Source organism: Lepus europaeus, chromosome 9, assembly GCF_033115175.1.
Source record: "Lepus europaeus isolate LE1 chromosome 9, mLepTim1.pri, whole genome shotgun sequence".
Taxonomy (NCBI): Eukaryota; Metazoa; Chordata; class Mammalia; order Lagomorpha; family Leporidae; genus Lepus; species Lepus europaeus.
The window spans coordinates 23,989,490-24,002,726 of NC_084835.1; the positions used below are offsets into that span (position 1 = coordinate 23,989,490).

The following is a 13,237-nucleotide window of genomic DNA, read 5'->3' on the forward strand; positions in this document are numbered from 1 at the left end:
GCATACCAGGGGTGCCCTTCCCTCTCAAGTGTGTAACTGACTCTTTCCCTTGGGCCAGACCTTCTTGGGAGACACTCGGTGTGACTAGGAAGATGGCCATATTTCCCAACATGCAGAGGGGTTATTCCTGATACAGACAAGTGACCCCTCATGTGACAGCCATGTGGCCCTTCAGGCTCCACACTGCCGCCTTCCTAAGCTGTAGGCCCGGTGGTTCACAGGAGGACAGCTTGCCTGGCTGCTTTGGGAATTGAGGTATGCACTAAGGGGTCACTGTAGGGCCAGGGGAGCCCCAGCTGGCTGCTCTACCCAGAGACCTCCATGCACAAGCTCGCTCCTGGTTTGGCAGGGGTACCCTGACACTGCAGGACTATGAGGCCTGATGGACTCCTGAGCTGGCCTGGCCTGGAGGACCCTTGTCCCCAAGAGACTTCTCAGCCTACATTTCCTCACTGAGCAAGATATGCAAAGAGGAGGCAGTTTGCCTCTGTCCAGGAGTGTAAGTGTTCCTGACAGCTCCTTTTGGCAGCCCCTAGGCCAGGCACGGCAGTGCTGAATCAGGCCAAACACAAGTGTCTCGGTCACATGCTGACTCTAGGTGAGGCATCTGGGTTCTGATCTAAGCCTCTCATTAGCTGGTTTGTTCTGGCTTTCCTGGACCCTGTAGCTTGTGCCTCTCTGTGGCCAGCATTGTCCCCTGCACTGCCCTGCCCCGCCCCAGCCCCACCAGTTCTACCTTCTCACTGCCCTTCTGCACTGCCACCTCCTTGCCCAGGACTGCTCTTGCCTCCACAGGGGTTGATGGGTTCCATGGGTCTGAGAGCAAAGCTGATGAATGCCCTGGTCCTAGCTCCGCCCAGCCCAGGCTCTGCTTCCCTGCCTGCTGCTCCTAACAGCAGTTCCGAGGATGGTACCCTTCCCTCACCCCTTTCCCCTCACGGCTTTCCCTGCCAACACTGCTGTCCCAAGGGCCTATGGCTGCTCTGGGGAGGGCGTAGACAGGCAGCTAGGCCCCTTCCCACGGTTCCCACCATGGAGACTGCACCTTCACCTACCTTCAGAGATGCCAGCTGCTCCCCTCCCTCCAGCATCCACTCTGCAGACCAAGCCTGCCAGCTCCACATCCCCACTCTCAGGAGACTCTGGCTGGCCTCTCCTCTCCGCCCTTCCTTGTCCTCCATGACCAGCACAGTGGCCAAAGCCTTCTCGTGGCTTCTCGTGGCCTGCTGCGGGTCTAGTGAGGGCTGTTGGGGACAGGCCAGTGCCCCCTGTGCTCCTGCCCAGGCCCCAGCTTCACTTGTCCTCGCTTCCGCAGCCGTGGCTCACTTTGATCTCCCCTCAGTGATGGCCGCTTGGTGTTCGGAGCAGTTCTGTGCTTCCCTGTGACCTACTTCGTGTATTCTTGGTTCGAGGCTTCTGATTTCTCAGCAGGGCCCTCTGACATCCGTCCTACCTTGGGAGTGAGCTGGCAGGGCCTGCAATGGCTGTCCCTCCCAGCACCTGGCTTGGCCAAGGCTGGGGTGCCAGGCTCAGGGAGACTGCTGTGTCTGCACAGTGTGAGGCAGGCTGGGAGCCAGGGGAGCCCCATTCACAGCTCCACTGGTTCCCCACTGGGACTCCTCCTGAGGGCAGAGCCAACTGTCTGGACTAATAGGTCGGGAATATTCCTTACCATCCCTGAGCTGGAAAAATTTTTTCTTCCTCTCTAGATTGGGAGTCCAGAGCATGTAACAGAGGCAGCAACACAATTGGGTCCTTTTTCCTTTGAAAATAACCATACTGCTATTTAGTGAGTCATTTCTTAATTAAGAGTTGTTGATTCCAATTTTTTTTTACCTATTTATCTTTTTGAAGGATAATAACATCCTTTGGCATAATTTTTAATTGACTTTCAGTTCGAAGTAGAGTTTTTGAAGAATTGGAATTGGGATTGTTACAGTAACACTGCCAGTTTGTTAGCATACTATAATTGCCATACCAGCTATACCCTTGAGAAGTCAGCCTGCCTGGGCCAGGGCCTGGCACCTGTGATATATGGGTCTAAGCTAGGTTTTCTGAGCAGGGACTATGGTGAGGCATCAGGCAGGAGGCCAGCAGCTGCCGGTGCTCCCCGTGTGCCTCAGGCTGCCTCGGGATACGTGACCTCAGAGAGACCCATCCCCTCCCTGTGGAATGGGAGCAGTAATCATCCCACTGAGGCTCTTGTGGGGACCAGGTAAGGTGCGAACCTCAGATGCTTATGCCCTGAGATAATGCGACAGGCTGCAGCTCAGATGATGGCAGATGGTGCAGGGAGGCTGCCCAGCATCCTGCACAGCCCCCTGGGCTCCCTTGGCCTGTGGGCCCAGAAAGCAGCAGGTCTATCCCACCTGTGGGGTACCCCTCCAACTTTCTCAGTTCAATTCCGCTTCCTGAGTCACTGAACTCCATCGGTGGAGTACACCCCTATACCTCCCACTTTTAGGTGATGGTTGCTCTTGGGGGAATGGTGCCTTCCTGCCCCCAGAAAGGAACTGGACAGAGGGAGGCAAGGTAGAAGTGGTCATGAGAGTCTCTCCATTATGTGCGCCCTGCCCACTTGCCAAGGGGACTAGCAGAAAGCAGTTTCCCCAGGGCTGGGGCCTGTTGGGGCTGGTTGAGGGAGAGCAGGACTGTGTGCTAATGGGTGAATGAACAAATGGAGGATTACCACTGAAGAGAATGAATAATTAGGCAGAGCTGGGAGCACTCTGGGGTGAAGGGAGATGAGAGTAGAGTAAATAAAAGAATTAGGACCTTAACGACTGGCACAGGGATTCTACACGGGCTGCCTTCTACCATCCCACTTCCCAGAAGCCTCAGGCTTGGGCCAGGTCTCCCCTGGCTTCACCCATACTGGTCCCAGTACCCTGTACCCTTCGTCCCCCTCCTGCCCCAGGAACCAGGTCAAGTGTTTATTTTTAGCTTACTTCCTGAGCCTCCTTCTCCCTGCTCGCCCTTCCCCCCACTGCCTTTTAGAGCAGAGCCAGGAGCAAGGAGGCTGACTGAGCAGCTCCTTCTGCAACTTGGCTGTCTCCATGAATCAGTGCATGGAGGAGTAGAACCTCAGGGAGTATGTGACCACAGTGACATGCTTTGTGGTGGGTTGGGCATCTGGGCTCAGGTTAGCATGCCTCTTCGGAGGCTGGCTCTGAGCACATGGCATTGAGTCTGCCTTCTCCATCTAGACTACTTTCCAAGGAACCCTAGCTTTATTAGAGAGGTCTTCAGGCCAAAGGTGGGTCACATGTTTGCCAACCTATGATCCACCTTTAAGAAGACTAATCTCAGATAGTTGTGTGCAGGGACCCAGGGAGGGGTCAGGACAGCATTGCCTTGGCCTCGCCCCCTGTATGTGCCCAGATTCTAACCCCATCAGGTGACCCTGGGCTTGGAAATGGGCTGTTGCTCATTTCTAGAACTCTCTCCTGGCCTCTGCTTTCAGTCCCCCCTACCCCCCGGGTCTTTCTGCTCACTCATGGTCCTTTATGACACGGGGGATTTCTGCTGTGTCCCCAGATGATGCTGGGACTTGCAGGCTGGGATTTTTAGATCAGATTCCATGCTTTCCCGTGCCCTGTCCCTCTTAAGGTTTGGTCTCTTTCTGTCCTATGCTCTCCCTAGGCACTTCTAAGGGTAGACCCTGCCAGGGCAGGTAAGCAGAAGGGCCAGCCAGTGGTAAGCACCTCACAGGGGTTTGTGCGCGATACATAAAGCATCAGTTGAGGCCTAGGGGAGTTTGTCAGAGGGGTACTGTGGCTGAGCCCTGCAGGGAACAGGGTGAGTATATGTAGGGCTTCTAAAGGGTCCCCCTCCACAGCTAGACCCCACCGCACATCCCCCTATCCAGAACCTGTGCCTGGGGCTAAGCCTCAGGGATGAGCAGGAGCTCTAGTCTCAGGGAAGCAGCCTCAAGACGGTGAGTAAGCCTGGAGCAGGCCTGTCCGTCAGCACACACCACGGCCCAGCTACCGGGCCAGCCTGGTCTCTGCTGAGGCCCAGGGCAGCATCACTGATGTGATCAGCCATGGTGTCCTGAGGATCTCACCCTGAGGGCAGCTACCTTGGGTGTACCAGGCTTCCAAGGCTCTACCAGGTGGGCCAGGATCTGACTTGGGCCTGGAGGCATTGTGTGGGGTGAGGGTATTAAGGCTTTTGGCCTGTCTGGGGTTGACAAGGACCAAGGGCCACCTCCTTTCCCTGCGCCCTCCTTTTCTCTGTGACCCTCTGGTTCTCATAGTGGCCCTTCCCAGTTCAAAGCCTGAGCCTGAGTGCCCAGGGACCCAGGAGGAGGAACAGCAGGAAGGAGACAATGTCAGGGCTCTGTACCCATGGCTTTGGTGGGGCCCCACTCTAGACTGCACCAACCCTCATTCCTTACATCCCACGTGGGTCAGGGCAGGGCCTGACATCCTCACTGTTTACGAGGTTCCTGGAAGACCTGCCACTGTCAGCCTGAGACTAGCTGCAGGAATCACTCACGGAGGGCTTGGCGTGCCCAAACCCCATGCCTGCATAGGCAGCTGGGGCCGGGGAACTTTGACTTGTGGTGTTCTGGGGTCTTCATCATTGATTAATAACCATGTCACACTCTTCGTGACCTGTTTGGGGCTGTGGGCTCCAAGAACACTGCATGCTGGTCCCTGTCTGAGCTGTGGCAGCCTTGGGTCTGAAACAGAATGGTGACCCTGAGAGTGGTGGACTGGTCGCCAAGCTCTGAAAGGAGTAGAGCCCCTGGCCAAGGGCGACCACACACACCTCCCATCTGAGGAGTCCTGGGGCAAGAGGGGGCCTCTGCCTGAGGGTCTTTGTTAGCCGTAGCTCAGGTGATTTGGGCCGAGCATCTGAGCAGAGGATCGCTCAGCCCTGCCTGCCAAGCGAAGTGTCTCGCGTCTGTACCCCTCCCCTGTACCCCTGCCCAGGAGTCTGCCGCTCCCCAGCACAGCCTTTACTTGGGGGATGGTGTGGAGGAGAATGTTGTCAGAGCTGAGAGCTACAAGGCCGGGGAGGGGCAGCACCATCCCTGCTCCGCCAGGGTTCCCAGTGGCTGGACTCCACACCAGCCCCCAAACAGCGGGTCACTCCCTGAGGGGGGACCCAGCTTCCTCTGCGCTTTTGGTACCAGGCCCTTGTGCTTCTGCTTGTGGCCTCCCTCCCCCACGGTTCTCCTTTTCTGTCCATGTTACAAGTTCTGTAGGGTAAGGAAGGGACCCTTCTTTTGTCTGTCATTTGCATTTTGACTGTGTATGTTCAATTAAAGACTAGAAAGTAAATCCGGCCATCATCTCCTCCCTGTGCTTTGGCGTCGTGCTCTTTCTTCCTAAGGTTGTGGGAGCAGTTTTGGAAATACTCTGAGTACTTCAGTGTCTCTGTGATTTTCATCAACTGTCTTTCCCATTTGCTTGCAGAAAACAGAGTGGCTCTGTCTGAACTGCCAAACTAAGCGGCTGCTGGAGGGCAGCCTGGGAGAGCCGACCCCGCTGCCGCTGCCCACCTCACAGCAGCCCCCTTCGGGGACCCCTCACCGTGCCGCTGGAGCAGCCTCTCCGAAGCAGAAAGGGCCACAGGGGCCCAGCCAACCATCAGGCCCTCTGCCTGCCAAGGCCAGCCCCCTACCCACCAAGACTAGCCCCCTGCCCACAAAGGCCAGCACCCAGTCCAAGCCCCTCAGAGCTTCTGAACCCAGCAAGACCCCAAGCAGTGCCCAGGAAAAGAAGACAGGAGTCCCTGCAAAAGCTGAGTCTGTGCCGAAGCCACCTCCAGAAACGACCCCGCCCCCTGGGGCTCCTAAAGTAAAGAGCGGGGTGAGGAGGATTGAACCTGCCCCCCCTGTCGTCAAGGCAGCTCCAGAAGCCCCCAAGGGTGGGGAAGCAGAGGTCAGTCCATTCATTCCCATGAGCCTTACTTGCCAGATTGGGACAGTCTCAGGCTTGCCTCCCTGGGAGACTGAGGATGCAGGCCTGGGTCAGGCCCTGTGGAGCCACAGAGGAGGGCAGGGTTGCCCCAGCAGAAGGAAAGCCTGAATAAAGCTCTGGCAGGCCTGGGGGCTCTGAGTTTGAGAGTGACCTGTGTCTGGTGCCTTGATGGGTTTGGACGCCTTTTGGTCTAGTAAAGCTCTTTGAATCTCTAAGACTGTTTGAGGTTTGCCATGGAACCTGCAAGTTATTTAAGGCCAGAGAGGGGGGCTGGGTGGCAGGCCCTAGACCCTTGGGAAATGGGGGCTCCCTTCCCCGAGGCCCTGGGATTGACAGGGAGGGCTGGGCTCCACTTCGAGCTGCCACGGAAGTCAATGTCTGCTCTTGCCCTACTGCAGGAACCGGTGGGCAAGCCTTACCCTCAGGACCTGTCACGGAGCCCACAGAGCCTCAGCGACACAGGCTATTCTTCCGACGGCATCTCCAGCTCCCAGAGTGAGATCACAGGTGTGGTGCGGCAGGAGGTGGAGCAGCTGGACAGCGCGGGGGTGACAGGGCCACGGCCGCCCAGCCCCTCTGAGCTCCACAAGGTAGGGAGCAGCGTGCGTCCTTTGCTGGAGACGCAGGGCCTGGCCCCCAGTGGTGCTGAGCGGAGCCAGGCCCCCAGCAGCAGCACTGGCAAGGAGCAGAAGCGGCGGCCCCACTCCTTGTCCATCACGCCCGAGGCCTTCGACTCTGACGAGGAGCTGGAGGATATGCTGGAGGAGGAGGGCTCCCTGCAGTGGCAGCGCCAGCGGGAGCAGCGGGATGCCGCCGAGTCCTCGGACGACTTCGGCAGCCAGCTGAGGCACGACTATGTGGAGGACAGCAGCGAGGGTGGCCTGTCCCCTGTCCCACCGCAGCCCCCGGCCCGGGCCGCTGAGCTGACTGATGAGGAGTTCATGCGACGGCAGATCCTGGAGATGAGTGCTGAGGAGGACAACCTAGAAGACGATGACACTGCCACCTCCGCGCACAGCCTGGCCAAACCTGGCACCCAGAAGGGCGGCCCCAGGACCAGGCCTGAGCCTGGCCAAGAACCAGTAGCCCTGCCCAAGAGGCGCCTGCCCCACAATGCCACGACTGGCTATGAGGAACTGCTCTCTGAGGGGGGGCCAGCAGAGGACACGGATGGGAGCGGGTCACTGCAGGGGGGACTCCGACGCTTCAAGACCATTGAGCTTAACAGCACAGGCAGCTATGGCCATGAGCTAGACCTGGGCCAAGGCCCTGACCCCAGCCTTGACCGGGAGCCTGAGCTGGAGATGGAGAGCCTGACGGGCTCGCCAGAGGACCGCTCCCGCGGGGAGCACTCCTCCACCCTGCCCGCCTCCACACCCAGCTACACGTCAGGCACCTCCCCCACCTCCCTGTCCTCACTGGAGGAGGACAGTGACAGCAGCCCCAGCCGCCGGCAGCGACTAGAAGAAGCTAAGCAGCAGCGCAAGGCCCGGCACCGCTCCCATGGGCCCCTGCTGCCCACCATCGAGGACTCCTCAGAGGAGGAGGAGCTGCGGGAGGAGGAGGAGCTGCTGCGGGAGCAGGAGAAGATGCGGGAGGTGGAGCAGCAGCGCATCCGCAGCACGGCCCGCAAGGCCCGGCGGGACAAGGAGGAGCTGCGGGCCCAGCGGCGGCGCGAGCGCTCCAAAACACCCCCCAGCAACCTGTCGCCCATCGAGGACGCGTCCCCCACGGAGGAACTGAGGCAGGCAGCAGAGATGGAGGAGCTGCACCGCTCCTCGTGCTCCGAGTACTCGCCCTCGCCCTCCCTCGACTCTGAGGCCGAAGCCCTGGACGGAGGCCCCAGCCGGCTCTATAAGTCCGGCAGTGAGTACAACCTGCCCACCTTCATGTCCCTCTACTCACCAACCGAGACACCTGTGGGCAGCGCCCCCACGCCCAGTGCTGCACGGCCCCTCAAGAGTGCCGAGGAGGCCTATGAGGAGATGATGCGGAAGGCTGAGCTGCTGCAGCGGCAGCAGGGCCAGGGGGCGGGGGCCAGGGGCCCTCCTGGAGGCCCGTCTCAGCCCGCAGGCCCCCGGGGCCAGAGCGCCTTTGATTACCAGGACACCCCAGACCGTGACTATGGCAGGGCCGCTCAGCCTGCCCTCGAGGGCCCGCCAGCTGGCGTGGGGACAGCTGTGTACGAGGAGATCCTTCAGACATCACAAAGCATCGCACGCATGCGGCAGGCTTCCTCGAGGGACCTGGCCTTCGCTGAGGACAAGAAGAAGGAGAAGCAGTTTCTGAATGCCGACAGTGCATACATGGACCCAATGAAGCAAAATGGTGGCCCACTGACGCCAGGAACCAGTCCCACCCAGCTCGCTGCCCCCGTGTCCTTCTCCACCTCCACCCCCTCAGACAGCAGCGGAGGCCGGGTTATCCCCGATGTCCGCGTCACTCAGCATTTCGCAAAGGAGCCTCAGGAACCCCTCAGGCTGCACAGCTCTGCTGCCTCCCCCAGCTCTGCCTCCAAGGAGGCAGGCATGTCCGTGTCCCAGGGCCCTGGGGCGCCAGCCACACCAGCTGTGGCTCCTTGTCCAGCTGGTCTGCCACGAGGGTATATAACTCCGGCCCCTGCTGCTGGCTCTGAGCGCATTCCTCCACCATCCTCTGCAGGCCACGGCTATGGCCCAAGCCCAAGCACTGCAAACTATGCGTCCCAAACCGAGGAGCTGCCCCAGGCCCCCGGTGGCACTGCTGCAGGTGGACGGGCTTCCAGAGAGAAGTCCCTGAGCGGGGGCAATGGTGACAGTGGTGCTCCACAGACTTCCCGGGGATATTCCTACTTTGTGGGTTCCAGCCCACCAGTCTCCCCGTCGTCCCCCTCGGAGAGTCCCACGTTCTCCCCCGGCAAGCTGGGTCCACGGGCCACAGCAGAGTTCTCTACACAGACGCCAAGCGCAGTGCCTGCCTTGGACATGCCACAGAGCCCCGGTGCCCCCACCTCGACACCCATGGTAGCCCAGGGCACACAAACACCACATCGACCCAGCACGCCTCGCCTGGTATGGCAGCAGTCCTCTCAGGAGGCACCCGTTATGGTCATCACCCTGGCATCAGACGCCTCTAGCCAGACCAGGATGGTACATGCCAGCGCCTCTACCTCCCCACTCAGCTCACCTACAGACACCCAGCCCACCGCCCACAGCTACAGCCAGACAACACCTCCCAGTGGGTCTCAGATGCCCCCAGAGCCACCTGGGCCCCCCGGCTTCCCACGGGCACCCAGTGCCGGGGCAGATGGGCCCTTGGCCCTGTATGGCTGGGGCGCCCTCCCTGCTGAGAACATCTCCCTGTGCCGGATCTCCTCTGTCCCTGGAACATCCAGGGTTGAGCCGGGCCCCAGGCCTCCTGGCAGTGCAGTGGTGGACCTCCGCACAGCTGTCAAGCCCACGCCCATCATCCTCACTGACCAGGGCATGGACCTGACCTCTCTTGCTGCGGAAGCAAGGAAGTATGGCCTCGCTCTGGATCCAATTCCAGGACGGCAGTCGACCGCTGTGCAGCCCTTGGTTATCAACCTCAATGCCCAGGAGCAGACCCACACCTTTCTCGGCACTGCCACCACCGTGAGCATCACCATGTCCTCCTCTGTGCTCATGGCTCAGCAAAAGCAGCCCGTGGTCTATGGAGACCCTTTCCAGAGCCGGCTTGACTTTGGTCAGGGTGCAGGGAGCCCCGTGTGCCTGGCCCAGGTCAAGCAGGTAGAACAAGCTGTCCAGACAGCCCCGTACCGAGGGGGACCCCGGGGAAGACCCAGGGAGGCCAAGTTTGCTAGGTATAACCTACCCAACCAGATGGCACCTCTGGCCAGAAGAGATGTTTTGATCACTCAAATGGGCACTGCCCAGAGCGTGGGCCTCAAGGCAGGGCCAGTGCCAGAGCCCAGAGCTGAGCCCCACCGGGTCACCCCAGCAGAGCTGCGGTCACATGCTCTGCCAGGTGCCAGGAAGCCACACACAGTGGTGGTGCAGATGGGAGAGGGCACAGCAGGCACTGTGACCACTCTGCTCCCAGAGGAGCCAGCAGGTGCCCTGGACCTTACGGGGATGAGACCAGAGAGCCAGCTGGCATGCTGTGACATGGTCTACAAGTTCCCCTTTGGCAGTAGCTGCACTGGCACCTTCCACCCTGCCCCCAGTGCACCTGAGAAGAGTGTGTCAGATGCCATTCCACCTGGCCAAAGCAGCGGCCCCTTCTATGGTCCCCGGGACTCCGAGCCTCCCGAGCCCCCCACCTACCGGGCACAGGGAGTCATGGGGCCTGGGCCCCATGAGGAACAGAGGCCCTACCCACAGGGCCTCCCTGGAAGACTGTACTCCTCCATGTCTGACACCAATCTGGCTGAGGCTGGTCTCAACTACCACACCCACAGGATTGGGCAGCTCCTCCAGGGTGCTGGACGAGACTCAGCCATGGACCTCAGCTCCCTGAAGCACTCCTACAGCCTGGGCTTCACAGACGGACGCTACGTAGGGCAGGGCCTGCAGTACGGCTCGTTTACAGACCTGCGTCAGCCCACGGATCTTTTGACTCACCCGCTTCCCATGCGGCGCTACAGCTCAGTGTCCAACATTTACTCAGACCACAGGTATGGCGCACGGGGAGATGCAGTTGGTTTCCAAGAGGCCAGCCTGGCCCAGTACAGTGCCACCACGGCCCGTGAGATCAGCCGCATGTGTGCCGCCCTCAACTCCATGGACCAGTACGGCGGGCGACGTGGCAGCAGTGGTGGTGGCCCTGACCTTGCGCAGTACCAGCCCCAGCATGGGCCTGGACTCAGTGCTCCGCAGGTTCTGGCTCCCCTCAGACCTGGCCTCCTTGGTAACCCCACCTTCCCAGAGGGCCACCCGAGTCCTGGGAACCTGGCCCAGTACGGACCTGCGGCAGGCCAGGGAACAGCAGTCAGACAGCTGCTGCCGTCCACAGCCACTGTGCGTGCCGCTGATGGCATGATCTATTCTACTATCAACACCCCAATTGCTGCAACACTGCCCATCACCACCCAGCCTGCCTCAGTCCTGCGGCCCATGGTGCGTGGTGGCATGTACAGGCCTTATGCATCTGGTGGGGTCACAGCTGTGCCCCTCACCAGCCTGACACGCATGCCCATCATTGCCCCCCGGGTACCTCTTGGGCCCCCAGGCCTGTTCCGATACCCTGCACCGGGTAGATTCCCCGTTGCTTCCAGTGTCCCACCTGCTGAGGGGCCTGTCTACCTGGGGAAACCTGCTGCTGCCAAGGCCCCTGGGACTGGAGGCCCACCACGGCCAGAGCTGCCAGCAGGGGCTGCGCGGGAAGAACCTCTTAGCACCACCACCCCAGCTGCCGTTAAGGAGGCCGTGGCCGCCCCAGCCTCTGCCCCACTAGCTGGCCAGAAGCCGCCAGGAGATGCTGCTCCCGGGGCTGGCAGTGCAGCCCTCAGCCGGCCAGGGCCCGAGAAGGAGGACGCATCGCAGGAGGAGAGGCAGCGGAAGCAGCAGGAGCAGCTGCTGCAGCTGGAGCGGGAGCGAGTCGAGTTGGAGAAGCTGCGACAGCTGCGGCTGCAAGAGGAGCTGGAGAGGGAGCGTGTGGAGCTTCAGCGGCACCGGGAGGAAGAGCAGCTGCTGGTGCAGCGGGAGCTGCAGGAGCTGCAGACCATCAAACACCACGTGCTGCAGCAGCAGCAGGAGGAGCGCCAGGCTCAGTTTGCACTGCAGCGGGAGCAGCTGGCGCAGCAGCGCCTGCAGCTGGAGCAGATCCAGCAGCTGCAGCAGCAACTGCAGCAGCAGCTAGAGGAGCAGAAGCAGCGGCAGAAGGCTCCCTTCCCCGCAGTCTGTGAGGCACCCGGCCGAGGGCCTCCCCCGGCTGCACCTGAATTGGCCCAGAATGGCCAGTACTGGCCGCCCCTAAGCCACACAGCCTTCATTGCTGTGGCAGGGCCTGAGGGGCCTGGGCAACCTCGTGAGCCTGTGCTGCACCGGGGTCTCCCCAGCTCCGCCTCAGACATGTCCCTGCAGACTGAGGAGCAGTGGGAGACAAGCCGGGCTGGCATCAAAAAGCGGCACTCCATGCCACGCCTGCGGGATGCGTGTGAGTCAGAGCCGGGACCTGAGCCCGGCACCGTCAGGAGGATTGCAGACAGCAGCGTGCAGACGGATGACGAAGACGGGGAGGGCCGCTACCTCCTGCCCCGGCGGCGCCGCACACGGCGCAGTGCTGACTGCAGCGTGCAGACCGACGACGAGGACAACGCTGAATGGGAGCAGCCTGTGCGCCGCCGCAGGACCCGGCTGTCCCGCCACTCAGACTCCAGCTCCGACAGCAAGCATGAGGCCACCGCCTCAGCATCCACTGCCTCTGCTGCTGCGAGGGCCGTGAGCAGCGTGGGCATCCAGACCATCAGTGACTGCTCTGTGCAGACGGAGCCCGACCCACTGCCCAGGGTCTCTCCAGCCATCCACATCACAGCTGCCACTGACCCCAAGGTGGAGATCGTCAAGTACATATCAGCGCCAGAGAAGACGGGGCGCGGGGAAAGCCTGGCCTGCCAGACAGAGCCGGATGCGCAGGCCCAGGCTGTGGCCGGGACACAGCTTGTAGGGCCAACTGCCATCAGCCCCTACCTGCCTGGCATCCAAATCGTCACCCCAGGGCCCCTGGGCAGATTTGAAAAAAAGAAGCCAGATCCCCTGGAGATTGGGTACCAGGCCCACCTGCCCCCGGAGTCCCTCTCACAGCTCGTGAGCCGCCAGCCTCCCAAGTCCCCTCAGGTCCTCTACTCACCAGTGTCGCCCCTGTCCCCACACCGGCTCCTGGACACCTCCTTTGCTTCCAGTGAGAGGCTGAACAAGGCTCACGTGAGTCCCCAGAAGCACTTCGCAGCTGACAGCACTCTCCGCCAGCAGACACTGCCTCGCCCCATGAAGACCCTGCAGCGGTCCTTGTCTGACCCTAAGCCCCTCAGCCCCACCGCCGAGGAGTCTGCCAAAGAGAGATTCTCCCTCTACCAGCACCAGGGGGGGCTGGGTAGCCAGGTATGGGCACCGGGGCTGGTCCAGGGTGGGACAGGGGTCTCTGCCTAGCCCGAGGGGCCCTGCAGGGAGGGGCTCCTGGGGTGGGAGTGGAGATTCCTCTGCCTCCAGAGGCTCCGAGGAGGAGTCAGGAGCAGGCCTCCCGGATGCATGTCTGACAGGGCCTGCAGCCCGGCAGGGATGCCGGGGCTAACACAGGCAGCACGCGGGCCTCACAGCCTTCCTCCAGACTCCCCTTAGTAACTT

At 61.1% G+C, this 13,237-nt stretch overlaps 1 protein-coding gene across 1 annotated transcript in view; it reads left to right on the forward strand.

Moving 5' to 3' along the window:
• The window catches only part of BSN (bassoon presynaptic cytomatrix protein), a 111,010-nt gene that overhangs the window by 84,977 nt on the left and 12,796 nt on the right, over positions 1-13,237 (forward strand). The window contains exons 6-7 of the mRNA XM_062199952.1: positions 5,427-5,894; positions 6,332-12,994. Coding sequence (XP_062055936.1) covers positions 5,427-5,894; positions 6,332-12,994 — 7,131 coding nt within the window. The remainder of the gene's footprint in view (positions 1-5,426; positions 5,895-6,331; positions 12,995-13,237) is intronic.